This window comes from Panthera pardus, unplaced genomic scaffold (assembly GCF_024362965.1).
Source record: "Panthera pardus isolate Hobbes unplaced genomic scaffold, ASM2436296v1 HiC_scaffold_21, whole genome shotgun sequence".
Classification (NCBI taxonomy): Eukaryota; Metazoa; Chordata; class Mammalia; order Carnivora; family Felidae; genus Panthera; species Panthera pardus.
This window is the reverse complement of record NW_026526777.1, coordinates 46,977,256-46,996,935: the sequence shown is the minus strand read 5'-3', so window position 1 is coordinate 46,996,935 and position 19,680 is coordinate 46,977,256. Positions and strand designations below refer to the sequence as shown.

General features: G+C 34.3%; 1 protein-coding gene across 2 annotated transcripts; it reads left to right on the top strand.

Annotated features, from left to right (window-relative positions):
- The first annotated feature begins 241 nt into the window (after nucleotides 1-241).
- On the top strand, nucleotides 242-17,475 carry PDC (phosducin). 2 transcript variants are annotated; one of them, XM_019426753.2, is made up of 4 exons: nucleotides 242-350; nucleotides 10,740-10,824; nucleotides 14,951-15,102; nucleotides 16,549-17,475. In XM_019426753.2, the coding sequence occupies exons 2-4, from the start codon at nucleotides 10,764-10,766 to the stop codon at nucleotides 17,071-17,073; spliced, it is 738 nt and encodes a 245-aa protein (XP_019282298.1). In that variant the 5' UTR covers nucleotides 242-350; nucleotides 10,740-10,763; the 3' UTR covers nucleotides 17,074-17,475. The 2 variants fall into 2 exon arrangements, with proteins under 2 accessions (XP_019282298.1, XP_019282309.1); XM_019426764.2 differs by having other exon boundaries at nucleotides 256-338.
- Nucleotides 17,476-19,680: the final 2,205 nt, after the last annotated feature.

Sequence of the window (19,680 nt, the reverse complement as noted above, 5' to 3'; positions counted from 1 at the left end):
GAAAACGGCAAGTGAATTTCTGAGTGAAATTTCCATGCTGGAAAGAGATAATTTTTTTTCTTCAAATAACATAAAATAGGTGGACAAAGATTGTATTTACCACAGAACTTGAAGTTCTTCATTGTTTTAGTTTGTCTTTGCCTTACTGTTAATGAACAGGCTTTGTAAATCTCTTATGTTAATCCTATTACCTGTTCAGAGCTATTTCTGCGAAGGTCATCAATATTCAGGGATCTTAAATCTGAGCTTAAACCTGTCCCAGTTCAAGTGGAGTTCAGTAAACAGGCCTTCTCATCTACTGAACATAACCAAGGATACGAGGCACATAGAATCAAACTGTGAGTCTGCAGGTAATCTTCTTCATACAATTTTTAAAATTTTACCTTGGGGGAAAGAATACTGATTTTAATGCTCATGGGTGTTCTTTTAAAATATTTCAAAGTAACATTCAGTAATGACTTATCTAACTGTAAAACAAATTCTGCGGATCTTTCCCTCTTAAAGAGATTGGCACTACTCATCTTCACTAATGTAAATTCAGAATAAACACATAATTTTGAGTCTGATATTCCAGACTCAAAGATAGTTATTTCAGATAGTTAAATAAAACCATGAATAGTGAATTAATTTTGAAATTTAAAATTCTTCAGTCCTCCCTTTGAGTGAAGAGAGAATTGAAGGAAAGAAGGGATGATTCCTTGCACTTTGCATTTAAAGATATGACTCCTGAGCTGTGAAAGGGAGTATTACGCTCAGTGAGAAAGCATTCTCAGGCTTAGAACCAGGCACTTAACCAGTTGTGTGTTCTTAATTTTTGTTTTTGTTTTTTTTTGTATTACATTTTTGAGGTTTTTACAGGGAGGGGTTGTCTATTTAAGTGGGGATAATAATAGCTGTTTCAGAAGGTTACTTCAAAAATTTAATGACACAGAAGTAATGTTTTAAAAGAAAAGAAGAAAAGAATAGGGGCTTCTGGGTGGCTCAGTCGGTTAAGCGGCCGACTTTGGCTCAGGTCATGATCTCATGGTCCGTGAGTTCGAGCCCCGCATCAGGCTCTGTGCTGACAGCTCGGAGTCTGGAGCCTGTGTCGGATTCTGTGTCTCCCTCTCTCTCTGCCCCTCCCCTGTTCATGCTCTGTCTCTCTCTGTCTCAAAAAGAAATAAACGTTAAAAAAAATAAAAATAAATAAAAGAAAAGAATACAGGGAGTTTGTGGATATTTGTTAAATTAGGTGCTATTTTTCTTTTCATTGATTATATTTTCTTCTATTTTGCCTCATTGTGGAGGTAATTATGATTAATAATAATCTTTACAGTTTGCCTCATGAAAATGAAGTAAAATTTTCCCATTGTTTTGTCATTGAGTTTTTTTATTAACTTCAAAAATAGCTTTCAACTATAGCATCCATTTATATATATATCCTATACGTATATATATCCTAACATTAAAGCTAGAAAAAATTTTAGAGGTCATCTAACTCATCATGGCAATTTTTTGAGTAAATATTATGTTTATAAAATGCATTTGAATTACAGAAGTTGTCAAAATATATATGAACCATTCATGATAATGCGTCTACTGTAATTATAACAGTAAGTGCTAAAGTAAGTATAGTTACGAGATATACAGATATTCAAAACAAGGTATCTGCTCTGAATTTCCAGCAAGATTCCAACATTTCTATTTGCTTCAGAACAACTAAGGAAATGTCTGTTTGTAGTAAGAGCAAACTTGAATAGGTTAGTGTCTTTTTCTTTCATAGGAGCAAAAACTCAGTTATAATTTGGAAGCTTATATTTTCCCAGGATATTTGTAACTGATGATACTGGCTGACAAATAGAAGACTGCCATTTGCTATGCATTCCTGACATACAAATTGTTTAAAAGACTCCTTACATCTTCCACCTGTCCAGTCTCATTTATAGCAAAATGAGACTCAAAACAATTTGAGAAGAATAGGAACCACTAACCATTATATATACTCTGCAGTGTCTCTTATTAAAGTTTCTATCACAATTCTTCTATCTAAGTTGTTATGAACTTTAGATACCAGGGAGAGTGAAAGTGATAAAGGGATGTTTTCGATGGCATCAAGGTGTGTGTTTTATATGTAAGAGAAAGAAAAGTAACGTTTGCTTGGTGTCAACCATTTGCTCAGCATCTATTTGTGACAGCCATTTTGAGGATAGTGTGTGCTATAATCCATTCATGATTCTGCGGATTTATTAAAAAAAAAACTTTCATTACGATAAAAAACAATGTGAAAGTTGACCTACTCCAAAATTAACAACTAGAATGACTAAAGGCAGCAACATAAATCCTGAGTATTGTAACTATCTCTGCAAAGTCCTCCTCCATTAAATAACCGAAATTTAGAAAAAATATATAAACCACTATGACAAAAATGGAAAATCAAATTTAAATCACCACCCCTCATTTTCCACTTATGCACTTTTCAGAAAATCTTACTATTGTTTTCCAGGCATTTTCATGTACATTTTATTAGTCTGTATTTCAGGCTAATTAGCCTGTATTACCTGTATTAATCAACCTGAATTAGCCTGTAATTCACCAAATGAATTTCCCCTCAGGTTTCACATTCTTAAATGTCTTAAATGTTTTATGGCAAACAGACCTTACTAGAAGTATATCAAAGTATTAGGATAAAGATAACCAAAGTATTAGCATAAATCAAAGTATTAGGATAAACTTTAGTTAATAAAATAGAATAGAAAACAATTCTGAGATAAATGTATAATATATGTGTGACTGTGTACACACACATGTACACACACACACACATACACACAGATATTCTTGGGTGGGAGAGATAATTAGACATAAGCAGTGCATAAATGCATTGATTCCAAAACAAAATTTATATTGATTTGACAACATCTATTATTAATTTTAAATATTTTATTTTAGTATTTAAAATTTGTAATTATTTACTAATTATCACTTTTGCTCAACATCTATTAAGTTCCTACAACTAAATATTACACATTTTACACGATACATTGCATATCATTTAATACTCACACAGCCTTTTGAAGTGGCCACTATTATTACTCCAATTTTACAAATAAGAAAACTAAAACACAGAGAGATTTTGTGATTTGTTCAAGGTCACCCAGTCAATAATTGGCAGGGCTATATATTTGAACCCAAGTGTTTATGTATTACTATGTTATACTGTCACTCGAAGTATTGTAATGCATGGTTCTTACCCACAAGAAGCTTAGCTACTCCTCAGAGAAGACATATATAATTAATCAATTGGAGAATTATTCAAGAAATTAACTGACATATTATGAGGCATAAAATTCCCTCTACATTGATACTGGACCTAACATAACATTACTCTTACTAGAAACCTCCAGTTCTCAATGTCAGTAAATAAAATAGAGAGGTGGGATAGAGAAAGAAGAAATTATGTCTTATGTGAAATCATTATAGCTATCTTTATGATTTGAGAGGTAATGGAGGTCTCCACAAACCCAGTAATAACTCCTATGATATGACATGGTGCTATTAGACCTATCTGATGTGAAATTCCCAGCACTTTTTTACTAATAAAGGAAAAGCAGAACTGTTTGCTATAGGAGTCCAATATGACATTGGGAAAGATAGTCATGGCAAGGGTTAAAACATCTGACATTAATATATTAGCATCGGTGAGAACATTAGCCTGGCTTAGTTGATCAGATTAGTTCACAGTCACCTTGGAAAAACAGGAGAGCACAGACCTAAGGAGATGTATGGTTAGAGGTAGAAAAGGGTAGGATGTGAAGCCCTGTAAGAGTGACACCCTTAATAAAGCACAGATCAAGGCACAAAATCAGGGTTTCTATCAAAAATAAGTCAGTCAGAGAAATACAAATACTTCATGATTCCATTCATGTGGAATTTAAGAAACAAAACAAACTATCATGGATCGGGGGTGGGGGAGAAGAGAGGCAAACCAAGAAACAGACTCTTAACTATAGAGAACAAACTGATGGTTACCAGAGGAGAGGAGGGGGGAAGGGGTTAAACAGGTGATGAGGATTAAGGAGGGCAGTTGTGATGAGCACCGGGGTTGTATGCAAGTGTTGAATCACTAAATTGAACACCTGAAGCTGATATTACACTGTATGTTAACTAACTGGAATTTAAATAAAAACTAAACAAAAAAGAAGTGAAGGTGAAGCAGAATTTCTATAGATTTTTCTCCACCTAGCAATTAAAAATTTTTTTTTTCACATTTATTTATTTTTGAGAGAGGGAGAGAGAGCACGAGTGGGAGAGGGACAGAGAGAGAGAGGGAGACACAGAATCTGAAGCAGGCTCCAGGTTCTGAGCTGTCAGGGCAGATCTCAGTGCGGGGCTCAAGCTCACGAACTGGGAGATCATGACCTGAGCCGAAGTCGGAAGCTTAACCAACTGAGCCACCCAGGTGCCTCTGTTTGTTTTATTTCTTAAATTCTACATGTGAGTGAAATCATTTTGTATTTGTCTTTCTCTGACTGACTTCTTTCACATAGCATGATACTCTCTAGTTCCATCTATGTTGTTACAAATGGCAAGATTTCATTCTTTGTTATGCCTGAATATTCTACATTCTATTGTAGTTAGTACAGACACCAATACTTTCCTTAGAGCATCAGTGCACCCCAGAAACTGGCCAAGGAAATAACTGGCATTTATATTATTTGGCATGCAGGGGCTTCCTGCCCTATATTTTTATAGAGCCTTCTATGTTATCTCAGGAATATGGGTCTAGAAGCAGGGAAAGAACTAGTGAAGAATCCAAAAAAATGGACAAGTTAATCCTAGATATGCCTCATTGCACTAATTGTAATTCTTAGACGATAGATGGTGAATCCTGAGAAATCCAGAGGTTGCAAGGCTTCAGAAATTAAGGAAAAGGCAGGCTACGCAGACTCAGAAATAACAGCCAGCATCTACATAATTTAGATAATTTGTCACAAAACAGAACCAGGGGCTATGGACTGAATTGTGCCCCCCCACAATTCATGTTGATGACCTAACTCTAACTGTGATGGTATTTTGAGATACTAATTAGTAAGGAAGGAAGTAATGGTTAAATGAGGGCACAAGGGTAGGCCCTTGATCCATAGATTTAGTGTCTTTACAAGAGGGGACACCAGAGAACTCAATCTCTACACCATGCAAGAACACAGAGTAAAGGTGGCTGTTTGCAAGCCAGGAAGAGAAGCTTCACCAGAAAGCCCTGCCAAACCTTGATCTGGGACTCCTGGCCTACAAAACTGTGAGAAAATACATTTCTGCCCCAGAAGACTATAGTATTTTGTTAAAATAGCCTGAGCAGACTAAAATACCAGGAAGTTATGTTTATGTGATTTCTGACAAATTGAAAAGAGGCAGACAGTTTGAAAGACTGAAGTGTTAGTTTTCAAATATATGCCACACATTGAGAAGATTTGGGGAGCTACATAATAATAGCACTAAGAAGCAAACAGACTTAATTTTAGAAATTGATCTTAAAGACTGTTGTTTCAATTACATTTAAAAATTCAAATACCATTCTTTGGAGTATACAGTTAATTCTTAAGCGGTTGATACGAATCCCATGAGTGAAATATCACTTGGCTGCCCAAATCTCCATACAAAGCTAAGTAAAATGTTTCCATAACTTTGCATTTTCTAGTTTCAGTTTGATACAGAACTGACATATTATTGCATATTACACTTGCTTTTATTTACTTATACTATTTATTTATTTATGCTGTTACACTCAGCATAAATCAGTGAGGTTTAATGCAAAACAGAGACATTTATCATTCAAGTAACTACTATCTCAAGGAATTTAGGGACATGGTAGCTTATTGATCGATTATTTTTCATATTCTCATCTTGGTTTTAATGCTTCTATAAAAAATTAGGCTGATTTATTTGGTTAATTCATTCATTCCTTTTAGCATTTTATTGAGGTAATGAAAGAACAGAAAAAAAATGAGGATTTTTGAGGTTTGAGAGTCAGACAAATTCGGATTGAACCCTGGCTCTATCTACTGCTACGAGCTCTGTGAGCTTTGGCAAGTCACGGAACTCCTGAAACCTGAGAATCCATGTCTGAAAAATGAAGATAATAATTTTTTGAAAATTAAAAATAGTATCTATAAAGTATCTAGCACATAGTGGTTTCTTTTTTAAATGACTGCTGTAGGGGCACCTGGGTGGCTCAGTGGGTTGAGTGTCTGACTTCGGCTCAGGTCATGATCTTTCAGTCTGTGAGTTCAAGCCCTGCATTGGGCTCTGTGCTGACAGCTCAGAGCCTGGAGCCTCCTTCAGATTCCGTGTCTCCTTCTCTCTCTGCCCTCACCCCCCTCCACTCTCTGCCTCTGCTTCTGTCTCTCTCAAAAATAAACAACATTAAAAAATTTTTTTTAAATGGCTGCTGTAACTTATGGAGTATTTATAACATGTGAAACAATTATAAGAAGACAAGAACAAGTAAAAAACTTGTTCCTGTCCTCAAAAAAGCTTACAGCAGTGGAGGAAAAGGAATGTAAAAATAAGTCCTAAAAAAATTGCTGTGGATGCTAGGAGAGAAGTCAATCTAGAACATAGTGGTGAGATGACTCTAGTTTTTGCAAATCTACCAGCAAACTACAATAGTTAGTATTGAAGGCAAAGCTCTTCTTCAGAACACTGAGAATGTACAAGTCAATTGTAAACTAGATAGTCTGATTAGATCAGGTCAATGTATTTAAAATGATTAACAGATGTCATCATCACAGTATCATGTGAACAAGGATAATGATAATAATGAAATAGTTTAGGGGTAGATTTGGGGTTTTTAAAGAGTTTTTTAAACTAATGTCTAAGAATTTTACTCACTTCCTTTCTATTCTAGATCATCACTATGGGAGGTGTTAGAGTTTTAAGAGCAAAGTGTGAGAAATGTTATTCCCTATCAGCCATTATTTTAAATTACTGTTAAAATCCTACACTAAGAGGAAAATAAAACCCAAACCTGGTAAAATTATATTTTAAACTATAGGTCTCATTAACATGTATATATATCTAAAATCAAAAGGGAACAACATTACAGATTTTTATAATACATAAGATGGAAAATACAGTAACTGCTGAACCACAGAAAATTTGGGGATGGAAGCACTTTTCTGTCTTCTCGCCCTATTTTATCACCAATTTGCAATCACACACAGATGAGCTGATTAATACCCAAAGTCTTGTAAAATCCTATTGTTATTTTAAAACCTTTAACCCAGAGCATTCATGGAATTTTTTAACCACTAAGAATACCACTGCAAACCAAATGCTGATCATATGTTTTAAATGATTGTTGTTTTAAATGTTTGTATTACAAACATAAAATACATATTTTTATTTTATTTTACAGACTCACATAACACTCACTATGTGTCTGGATCTAAGCACCTTCCAAATACTAATTCAATTAATTTTAGGATACTAATGCTAATTTTGAAAAAGATAAGTTATTTGAGGAAATCAGAAAACCCCAGAGTGAGGTGATGACAGGGAATATTATTAATAGGAGTATAGATCAAAAACATCAATAAGTTAATTATACTGGACTTGTGTCTCCTCTACAGAGTCTTCAAGCAGTGTCAGCAAATATGTTTCAATATGTTTCTTTCAATTTGTATCTGTTGACTGGTTTCCCTAGTAGTAAATAGTAGTAAATTTTATCAATCTTTGTGCTCTAACTCAAATGAAGGCATTAGGTAAAGATGGGCTCTGATTTTTACTAAATAGACAACCTAGCTGACTTAGGTCTTAGTGTTTGTAAGTGTCATATTGGAAGAGTTTTGTTCTTCATGTAATTCAGAGCCTATGGAAATGCCAGCCACATAGTCTATTCTTAAAATATACTAATTGAATCAATGAATCAAGTTTTCCCCAAGTAATGGGATTATCTTTTCAGTAAACAAATTGGCAAAAGTCTTTTTGGAAAATGAATTTTTTTTTTTGTTTACTGGATTTCTAACTAGGTTGGCAAGAGGCAAGCCAAGAAGCAAGTTATGCTTCTTTTTCTTCAACATTTGAAATAAAAATTATCTTTAGATAGTCTTAATGTACTTATTGTGTATTTATTGTATTTACCATGAATCGTAGTTACCCCAAATTAGCTCTATACTTCTGCGGGCAGTGGGGGGAAGTCTGGTCGAGTGTCTTCTTCTCTAGGGACTAAAGAACTATTGAAGTTATCAAAAAGTTTCTATTACTTTGTTGTGAAGTGTTCTTTTGAAGCAAACTAATAAATATTCATTTTTTAAATGCAAAAATTATTTTTAAGTAATTGCAATAAGTAATTAAGTAGCTTAGTGTTTATGTAGCTTTAATGTTTATTTATATTTGAGAGAGAGAGAGAGAGAGAGAGAGAGAGAGAGTGAGCAAGCAGGGAAGGGGCAGAGAGACAGAGACAGAATCTGAAGCAGGCTCCAGGCTCTGAGCTGTCAGTACAGAGCCCAACAAAGGGCTTAAACTCACAAACTGTGAGATCATGATCTGAGTAGAAGTCAGACGCTTAACCAATTGAGCCAACCAGACACCCTTAAGTAGCTTTTTAAATATAATGCTTATTTGTTTGTTTGTTTACTTTAAAGTAAGCTGTACACCCAATGTGGGGCTCGAATTCACCACCCTGAGATCAAGAGTTGTATGCTCTACTGACTGAGCCAGCCAGGTGTCCCTTAAGTAGCTTGTTTTAACTAACATTTATTTATTTCCATTTTCCTTTATTCTTTTTAATTACTAAATCCATCGAATTTTAATATTTTGATTACATCTATAGTTACATAAATATTGTGTAATAAATTGGTGTTCCCTTGATAGCTTTTTTTTAAGTGACTCAAACCATTTATTTTGCTTATATTCCCCCTTTTACATGAACATGAGAAAGACACACGATTTAAAATCCATATCTACAGTCTCCAAGAGCTCTCGACAGCCTTTGCTTAAAAGGCTTTTCTTGTTCAAATGGATAAAATCAAATTGGCAAAGACCTTTGACATCCAGTGATTCTCAGTAAGGACTACAATGATAGAAACAATAAAATTATGGGGCGCCTGGATGGCTCAGTCAGTTAAGCGTCTGACTTCTGCTCGGGTCATGGTCTCAGGGTCCTGAGTTCAAGCCCCACATCTGGCTCTGTGCTGACAGCTTGGAGCCTGGAGCCTGTTTCGGATTCTGTGTCTCCCTCTTTCTCTCTCCTCCCCAGCTCATGCTCTGTCTCTCTCTTCTCAAAAATAAATAAACGTTAAAAAAAAATTAAAAAAAAAAAGAAACAATAAAATTATGAGACCACAAAATTATGTTAGGAGCAGAAGTCAAACCAAATAAGGAATCCAGACAAAGAGTTCTGGTTTACCATTCCATGACTTAGGAAAGCACCAAACAAATCAAATCCAAGCATAATCAATAAAATCAATAAAAAAGTAAGGTAGGAATAAAAGCATAAGTTGGATGATATCATTGCTTAGAAATGGCTTTGAAAGAAAGAGGCAAACAGGAGAAGGTAGAGGAAGAAAAAGTACAAAAGATGGTATACCCACTGTCAGTAAATCCTCCCTCACTTAGAAATTTCAAAAAAGTCACATCTATACGGACCCGCAGGGAATGTGTTAGTATGTATAATAGAGTTTTCCAGATGTTGGAAAGATAACTAAGTACATAAGTTGGATTTGATGTGAACAAAGAATAAATAGGTTCTATATAATGACATCAAAGAGTTTCCCATGAATAAAACTTCATGTACTTTTGGTAGATATTGTGACATATTTTATTTAGTCAAAATTCTATAGGCATAGTGACTAATTGTTATCTGCTTGTTGGGTGATTTCACCAAAACTTGCTTGATGGTCTGGAGAGATGTTATGGAATTAGTTTTTGAACAGCACTGTTTCGTAGATCATTATTCGTTAATGCCAGTTCAGAAGTTGGATTTGTCAAACCATATTGACAAAATGACTCTACTTCCGTACGTTAACTTCCATAAGAGTGTAATGACTTAAAATTTAGCTCTACAATTGAATCTAGGTTCAAATTTTTGCTCTACCACTTACTATGCAATCATGGACAAGTAACTTAAACTCCCTGTCCTTCAGCTTCCTCAGTTGTAAAATGACATTAACAATTATCTCCGCCACATATGGCTATGTGAGAATTAAATGATTTTTGACACATAAAGTAATTGGAACAATGTCTGCACATAGTATTCATAGTAAGTTTATAATTATTATTAATTTTAAAAGTGTTGTTATATAAAATGTTGGGATATAATTGTATGATATTTGGTAACAAAATAAAAAACTATGTAATAAATAATGTTCACTAAGTACATAGATTTAAACTGAAGGCTCTTTAAGTAAAAACAAACTATGAATTATGTAAAATATTTAGGTCAAAATATCTTTAATAACATAAACATTACATTGATGTCCTTTTACAAGGCAGACAGAAACATACTAAACACTTTATCACTTAGTGATAACTCTTAGCCTACTGTGGAACTTGGCAGCAGGAGAATAATAGAATCTCATATATATATATATATTTTTTCAGATTCAAAAAATTAAAATTAAAAACTCTACCTTTGGTCTACTATTGTTTACAACTGCAAAGAAAGTTCATAGTGGGAGAAGTTAGGAAGGAGCTTAATTATACTGTACATAGAAAGGTATATGTATACATATATAATCATTACTTCTTTGTTCATACTATAGATTATATCAAATCTAATCCCTAAAATGGAAGAAGCCAAAAGCCAAAGTTTGGAGGAAGACTTTGAAGGACAGGCTACCCATACAGGTAAGCAAATCTAGAAGAAAATAATAATTATTAAATTAAAGTTAAATCTGGAGATCTCTAATGTTCTTATTGCCACTATTCAGTATGAAATTTAAGTAGTATATTTGAATGGTTTCATGGAATCATCTAAAAATATTTGAGTGGAAAAATGAATGTGAAGTCAAATACTCTTAAGCAGTTTTATTTAGATGTCAAAGAATGAGAAAAACATTTATTATTGAGAATTTCTTACTGCCCAACTATTATAAGACCTTTCTATGCACAGTATAATTAAGCTCCTTCCTCTCTAATTTCTCTCACTATGAACTTTCTTTGCAATTGCAAAAAATAGTAGACCAAAAGGTAGAGTTTTTAATTTTAATTTTTTGAATCTGAAAATATAAAGAAATGATAAAACATTCTTAAATTAAATGCATTTCAGTATTCCTCCAGAAAACATTAAGACTTCAATTCATTTCACCCAGAGCCTGTTTTCCTAATCTGTTAAATTGTACACGACTGTGTATATGCCTCTACTAAGAGTTTAAAAGTCAAATAGCATGGTTCAAGTTTAAAAGTTCGGTTTGTAGGGGCATCTGGGTGGTTCAGTCAGTTAAGTATCCAACTCTTGATTTCTGGTCAGGTCATGATCTCATGGTCATGCCCTGTGTCGGGCTCTGCGTTGAGTGTGTGGCCTGTTTAGGATTTTCTCTCTCCCTCTCAGAAAAAAAAAGATGTTTGTACCTCTTAAGCCTCTTCACTTATTTTGTAAACCCTAAAGTAATATAATATTATTGTCAACTATACTTCAGTTAAATATAATATTAAATTATATTATAAATTATATTAATATATGTACATATATAAATATATATAACAAATTATAAATTATATTAAATATAATATAAATATACTGTCAATTAAAAAAATAAATAACATCTTAAAAATAAGTAAAAATAAGAGTTTAGGGTTTTTTAAAAACTCTTTTGACTCTTATTAAATTAATACTTTCCTCTGTCTTTTAATAATATGAAATGGAGCCTTTAAATTTAGAAAGAAGGTTGAATGAATTCACATGAGTACTTTAAAAAAATTTTTATTTATTTTGAGAGAGAGAGGGAGAGCACAAGTGGGGAGGGGCAGAGAAAAGGAGAGACAGAATCCCAAGCGGGCTCCACACCATCAGCACCTGATGCAGCGCTCCAACTTACTAACAGTGAGATCATGATCTGAGCCGAAATCAAGAGTCAGATGTTTAACCGACTTAGCCACCCAGGAGCCCCAAATTCACATGAGTACTTAACAAAATACATGGGAATTCATTTTATAATGGCACTGTGAAGAATACCTTTCTAATTATGGCACAAAACCAAGAAACCATAAAAGAAGATTGATAAATTCAGCTATAAAAATGAGAAGGGAGAGAGAGAGAGAGGAAAGATGGAAGGAAGGAAGGAAGGAAGGAAGGAAGGAAGGAAGGAAGGAAGGAAGGAAGGAAAGAAGGGAGGGAGGGAGGGAGGGAGGAAGGAAAGAAGGCACCAATGAACAAACAGAGGGAGGGAGGAGAGGAAGGGAGAAAGGGAAGAAAGAATGTCTGCTGTCTGATAAGTCATTAGTAGCAAATTCCAAAAAGCATTTAACAAATTGGGGGAAACCAGCTGTAATTCAATTGACAAAGAGTTAATTTCCTAATATATACTGAAAGCTCTTACAAATCAGTAAGAAAAAAAAGCAACAATCAAATGGAGAAATGAGCAAAAGATAGGTCAATTAAAACAACAACAACAACGACAACAGCACTGGGGCACCTGGGTGGCTCAGTTGGTTAAACACCTATCTCTTGGTTTCCGCTCAGGTCATGATCTCACAGTTTGTGAGTTCAAGCCCCACATGGGCTTTGTGCTAACAGCATAGAGCCTGCTTGGGATTCTATGTCCTTGTCCCTTGCCCCTCCCCTGCTTGCTCTCTACCTCTCTGTCTCAAAACTTAAAAAGTAAACATTTTAAAAATAGCACTTATGGGGCACCTGGGTGGTGCAGTTCATTAAGCTCTTGGTTTCCGCTCAGGTCATGATCTCACGGTTCGTGGGTTCGAGCCTGCATCAGGCTCGTCAGAATCTGCTTCAGATTCTGTGTCTCCTTCTCTCTCTGTCCCTTCCCTGCTCAAACTCTGTCTCTCTCTGTCTGTCAAAAATAAATAAATGTTTAAAAAAAATTTAAATAGCACTTATGAAATTAGTACTATTGTGAGATACATTTTTTTTCATACAGTTTGTAAAAGTAAAAAGTTTAATAACACACTTTGGAAAGAGGCATACTCATATATTACTGGTAGGAGTGTAAATTGGCACAACTTCCTTAAAAGTAGTATAGCAGTATCAAAATTAGAAATGTATATGCTTTTAGGGGCGCCTGGGTGGCTCAGTTGGTTGAGCATCTGGCTTCAGCTCAGGTTATGATCTCACAGTTTGTGAGTTCGAGCCCCACATCAGGCTCTGTGCTGACAGCTTAGAGCCTGGAGCCTGCTTCCAATTCTGTCTCCCTCTCTCTCTGCTCCTCCCCCGCTCATGCTCTGTCTCTCTGTCTCCTTCAAAAATAAATAAAAACATTTAAAAACATTAAAAAAAGAGAGAAATGTATATGCCTTTTGACCAAGCAATTTTACTACAATAACCTATAGACAGAATTGCATGGATAGAAAAAAAAATGTATGTGCAAGTTTCTTCATTCAGAATCATATATCATAGAAAAAATGTGGAAGCAACAATATACATCAATAAGAAACTACTTAAGCAATTTAACATCTACACAATGGAATGCCATGCCCCCGTTTTTTTAAAAAAGAGAAGATCCTCTTTATGTATATGAAAAAATTTCTGAGATATATTATGAATTTAAAAAAGCAAGGTGAGAAAAAGTATGTATAATATACTACCACCTGTAAAAATAACGAGAGAAAAAGATGCCCTTTTCTGCACATATAAACACATGCTATACACATGCATATTTTGCATAGACAGAAAACATATCTAGAAGATGAAGACTATACAAGTAAACAGAACACAGTGATTGACTGAATATAATTTTTAATATAAGTAACTTTATATTAAAAGTACATATTGTATATTATGTATATGTATATTTATTTTATTATTTTTTGAGAGAGAGAGAGAAAGGGGGAGAGAGAGAGAGAGAGAGAGAGAGAGAGAGAGAGAGAGAGAGAGAGAGAAAGCAGGGGAGGGGCAGAGGGGGAGGTAGAAAGAGACCTGAACTGAAATCAAGAGACAGACACTCAACTGACTGAGCCACCCAGACATCCCAATATATTATATAAATTTAAAAATTATTAGAAATATGGGGGAGAAAGCGAGTATATCCACATATATAATACAATATTAAAAGTATAGATAGGGCTAATCTTTAGTTAAGGATATTTAAAACTCCATATTTTCAAGAATTTAGATCTTCCAAACACTGTTATTATTTATCACGGCTACTAAACATCTGAATTCCAGTTGGATCATCCTTGATTTTATTAATTTTTCCTAAATCTACAAATCCCAGCTTTTCTACATTTGTAAAAGTTTCTTAAAATCTTAAAAGGAACTGGATGATTATGTAATAATTTTCTTAAAGCCATTTTGGTTATGTTAATTGAGATCAGGCTACTCTCACTGGTTGTCTTGTATGTGCTATTATTATTGTTGTTTCCTGGATCTTTATATCATTTCAATTTATTTCCCTAATAATCCGAGTATCCTTTGTTAATAGTGGGTGCCAATTTTAGTTTATTGCTGAAGCTTCCTTCTTATTAATAAAAGTGCCATTTTTCTAGTTTCTCTCTACATTCTAATTTCTAACAAATTTACCCTCAAATTTTGCCAATAGTTCAAAGTGTATAATTTGTATTTTCATTGATGTAGATGTTTCAGAAAAATTCTTAGCCATAACCCATTTAACAAGATTAATTTGGGAAAACATTTTTATGAGCGGGGCAGTCAAAAATTTCTAGCCAAAACAAGATGTTCGTTTCCGATGCAGAAGATGACAAGTCTATTCCCATGGCAATATTTAATACAAATTTAAGTTGTATAAATAGTCGTTTTGAAAATAAAAAGGAAAACAATTTGTTTTTTATTTGATTTCAGGACCCAAGGGAGTAATAAATGACTGGAGAAAGTTTAAATTAGAGAGTGAAGACAGTGATTCAGTTCCACCAAGCAAGAAGGAGATTCTCAGACAAATGTCTTCTCCTCAGAGTAGAGATAACAAAGACTCAAAAGAAAGATTCAGCAGAAAGGTAAGGAGAAATCAATAATAAATAACTTACAATGTTTTTAGTCAAAATTACTTGAAAGAATCACTTTAGAGATATTATAAAATAGATATATTTCAAAAATATATATTATAGTATTTATATTGGCAAAAAAACAGGAAATGAAGTGAATGCCTGTGAAGATATTCCATATTTAAAAATGTATAGCAGCTATTAAAAGAATTAGTTATAAATACATGAGCTGACTTACAGGCAGTTCTATAATATGAGAAAGCAAGATACAGAGTATGGTAAATTATACAATCCCATTCTCTAGAGCAATGGGGAAAAAAACCACATCACTGCATATATTTTTATGCTTATATGATTATATGAACATGTGTGTAAAAAAGTAGGGAAAGACACTCACCAACTTGACGATATTGGTTAGTTGGAAGGATAGGATTGGTTGAGAGATCTCAACTTCCTTTTTCCAAGTAGGAGAAAGAAGATAAGCAGAATAAACCACTTTTTTTTTTTAAGGTATCATGATTTTTTTAAAGCAGCATTAACAAAAAATCACAGTAATTTACTTGTCATATAATGTGTATTTCCATGTGATATGTTAAAAGATGATCTCTAAAATGTTAATGGAGATAAACTCAGAATATTAGAGTGAGGAAATTTCACTATTTCTTCCTTCCTTCCTTTAGCTTTTAGGCCATTTTTGAATCCTTATAATTAGCATGCATTATCTATATAACAATAACAATAATAATCATATTAATTAAAAACCCATAAAGTGATTTCCATTGTGGAATAAATCACCTTATGGATTATTATCTCTAAACCAGTGTATACCATTCATTATATATTAATTCTCAACAGACTGCATCAGAAACATAAAGGCATTTTTGAGTGACACATTTAGATTGTGTGTCTATACCTTTTTATTTTTTATGAAAGCCACTCCAGGGTAGAACTTGCTGGGATTTTTTTACCCAAAGTGATGGGTAGTTCAGCGGCACATTTCTTACTGGTGATCATCTCGTGGCTCCACAGCAATATTTAGGCATGCTCTAATCATGAAATAGTTATGAGCTCCTATTATATGCCAGATACTACAGCAGATAGTGAAGAGTGATGAATGAGACAAAATTCCTGCCCCATGGGACCTATCAGTTATAAAAACTATTATTAAATAAATAAATAAACAACACAATCTCAGGTAGTGTTTATTGCTATGAAGAAAAATAAACCAATATAATAAATAGAGAGCATAGGGTGGGCATTCTGTTAGGTGGTGTAGTCAAAGAAGGTGACATTTGAACAAAGACTAAAAGTGGGCAAGGAGAAGGCCTTCACACCACGAGTGAGGTAGGATGAGGGGGAGAAAATAGCACATGCAAACTTTGAGTCTATATGCTTTTGTGTCTAAAGCATATAAATTCTGACTGAATGATCTCTGTCATTTCTTGTGTTTATTCCTAGATGAGCATTCAAGAATATGAACTAATCCACCGGGACAAAGAAGATGAAAATTGCCTTCGTAAATACCGGAGACAGTGTATGCAGGATATGCACCAGAAGCTGAGTTTTGGGCCTAGATATGGGTTTGTGTATGAGCTGGAAACTGGGGAGCAATTCCTGGAAACTATTGAAAAGGAGCAGAAAATCACCACAATTGTTGTTCACATTTATGAAGATGGCATTAAGGGCTGTGATGCTCTAAACAGTAGCTTTACATGCCTTGCAGTTGAATACCCTATGGTCAAGTTTTGTAAAATAAAAGCTTCTAATACAGGTGCTAGGGACCGCTTTTCCTCAGATGTACTCCCCACACTGCTTGTCTACAAAGGTGGGGAACTCATAAGCAATTTTATTAGTGTTTCTGAACAGTTTGCAGAAGAATTTTTTGCTGGGGATGTGGAGTCTTTCCTAAATGAATATGGGTTACTACCTGAAAGAGAGATACATGCCCTAGATCAGACCAACATGGAGGAAGATATTGAATAAAGAGTCACTATGTCAACATCTCATATTTCTCCTTTACAAGTTGAGCATTGATTTTCATAGTATCCATATTCCTTTAGAGAACACCAAGTATGGCCATGGCTATTTTAATTTGTGGGAAAAAAAACATGTACACTAAAAGTATTTACTTAGCATTTCTTAGTTACTTAAATGCATAGAAGTCTTTACTATAAAACATTGTAGTGTTCAGCCACATGCTTATAGACAAAGAGAATATGAATAATGTGACAGTTTTCAAAATCCCTTTCAAATTATGTGTTGGCTTTTTTACTCCTTGTTTTTTCCTCAGTGTTATTATTTGGGTTTTCAAATTACACTATCAATTATAATTTTTCTAGTGTGATAAGAATAAAGTCTCACAAGGAAATAAGTTTTCTTTTTGAAGTCTTTTCTTTCTTGAGTATTACATTATCAAGGTCCTAAAAACATTATATAACCCAAAATACAAAAAAAAAAAATCATTAAGATACACACACACACACACACACACACACACACACACACACATATAAACTTAGAAACATTGTGTCACATTAAAGTTGCAAAAAAAAGTAGTATTTCTTTTAAATACAATTGCAGAAGCTAACCTTATTTAGGAAAAAAAGCAGAGTAGTAGCAAAGTCTTTTTATTCTACAGACAAAAAATTATCTAGTAGTGATAATAATTACAACTATACAGATATCATTTTTTAATTTTTATTTTTATGGGCCAGCATTTTATACGTATAACATCTAATCCTTTTTAAATTTTTTAATGTTTATTTAATTTTGAGAGAGAGAGAGAGAGACAGAGCATGAGTGGAGGAGGGGCAGAGAGAGAGGGACAGAATCCCAAGCCGGCTCCAGGCTCTAAGCTGTCAGCACAGAGCCAGTTGCGAGGCCCAAACCCACGAACTGTGAGATCATGACCTGAGTTTAACCGAATGAGCCACCTAGGCATCCCCTAATTCTTTTTTTAAACGTTTATTTGTTCATTTATTTTGAGAGAGAGAACACGTGCATGTGCGTGAGCAGGGGAGGGGAGGACAGAGAGAAAGATAGAGAGAAAGAATCCCAAGCAGTCTCCATGCTGTCAGCGAGGAGCCCAATGCAGGGCTTGATCCCATAAACCGGGAGATCATGACCTGAATCGAAATCAAGAGTCAGATGCTTATCCAACTGAGCCACCTAGGAGCCCCTATAATGTCTAATTCTTAACCACAATTCCACAAGTAGATAGTATTATTCGACTTTAAAAATGATGAAACTGAAGTTCAGAGATCTATTTCTCTTGAAAACACTTGCAAAACTCTCCTCCTACACAAACAAATGGAAATGCAAAATAAAATATAATTTGAAAAATGTTTTTAAATGCATGAATGAACTGAGCAAGAAGATAAAAGAAACTTCTAGGGGTCTGAATCACTGTAGGAAATAATGGTGAGTGAGAGCTGAAGCACTAAGGCCCATATATGAAGACATAGTGCTTGATAAATCATCAAAAATTGGCTCCCTGTAGGAAGTGTGCTTAAAACAGTTTTGCCTATTTTCCCCTGGTGGACCAATGTTCAAATCAGACTTTGTCACAAGTTCTAGTCTCCAGTTTCCTAAATGAAGACTTTATAGATTCTCATTCCTTAAGCCTTTTATAGATTTTCTTCCTACTTCAAGCACTTCACCTTCCTCATATTTCACTGAGAAAATAGAATTTATCAGACGAGCCCTACTTCACCTTTCCATCACCAATCTACAATGTGCACCTGCATGTAAACACTGTTTCCACTGACGTTATAACGCAAGTGTCCATGCAGCTGAGACTCATGACTAAACTGAGCAGTAGAGCCAACCTTCTCACCCATTTTTCTCCTGCAAGTGTTTTCCCTCTCATTTCATCATGTTTCACCCTTTCTCTTTGTCATACTATTCATATTGGCTTGTAAATAAATTTTAAAATTGCCCACTATGTAAAATATACCTAACTATAATTTAAAATTTCCAGCTATTCCTCAGTTCCCTGCTTTCCTATACAGTCATATCTCTCAAAAGAACTATCTACAGCCACTATCTTTGTCTTCATTTCCATTTTTTTTTCATCCCACTCCCATCCAGCCTTTGTCTCAAACACTCTAATTACAGTTGAAGTCATATTGTCAAACTTAGTGGGCAATTCTTATTCCCTATTTTATTCTATCTCTTAATAAACATATGTCAGAGCTGCTCACCTCCCCTCTTTTTGAGTCACTTCTTTCAGCTTCTTTCAAAATACACTGTTTGTTTGCTTTCTATCCTACTGACTATTTCATTTAAGTATGAATAGTCTTCTTTGCCAAACACTCATCCAAGGTAGCCCCCTTCTGTCCATAGTCTTAAATATCACCTTACATTCAGATCACTTTCAAATTCACATTTCTACTTTCACCTCTCTCCTAGACTACGAAACCCTGTGTCTCAACTGGAGAAAGAGAATAAAGGAGAAAAAGAATGGGAAAGAAAAAGAAGGCCTGTAATTGTTGTAGATATTGGTGATACAAATATGGGTAATATAGAATTCCTAGCTATGGCCAGCATACATTGACAAGTCCTTAACATATAGTCATTGCAATTGGTAGT

What these genes read in the sequence shown, in the direction of transcription:
- PDC (XM_019426753.2), top strand. Translation starts at nt 10,764, where the DNA reads ATGGAAGAAGCCAAAAGCCAAAGTTTGGAGGAAGACTTTGAAGGACAG. An exon ending in AGGACAGGCTACCCATACAG is followed by an intron (nt 10,825 to 14,950) that starts GTAAGCAAATCT and finishes ATTTGATTTCAG; the next exon opens with GACCCAAGGGAGTAATAAAT. An exon ending in AAGAAAGATTCAGCAGAAAG is followed by an intron (nt 15,103 to 16,548) that starts GTAAGGAGAAAT and finishes GTTTATTCCTAG; the next exon opens with ATGAGCATTCAAGAATATGA.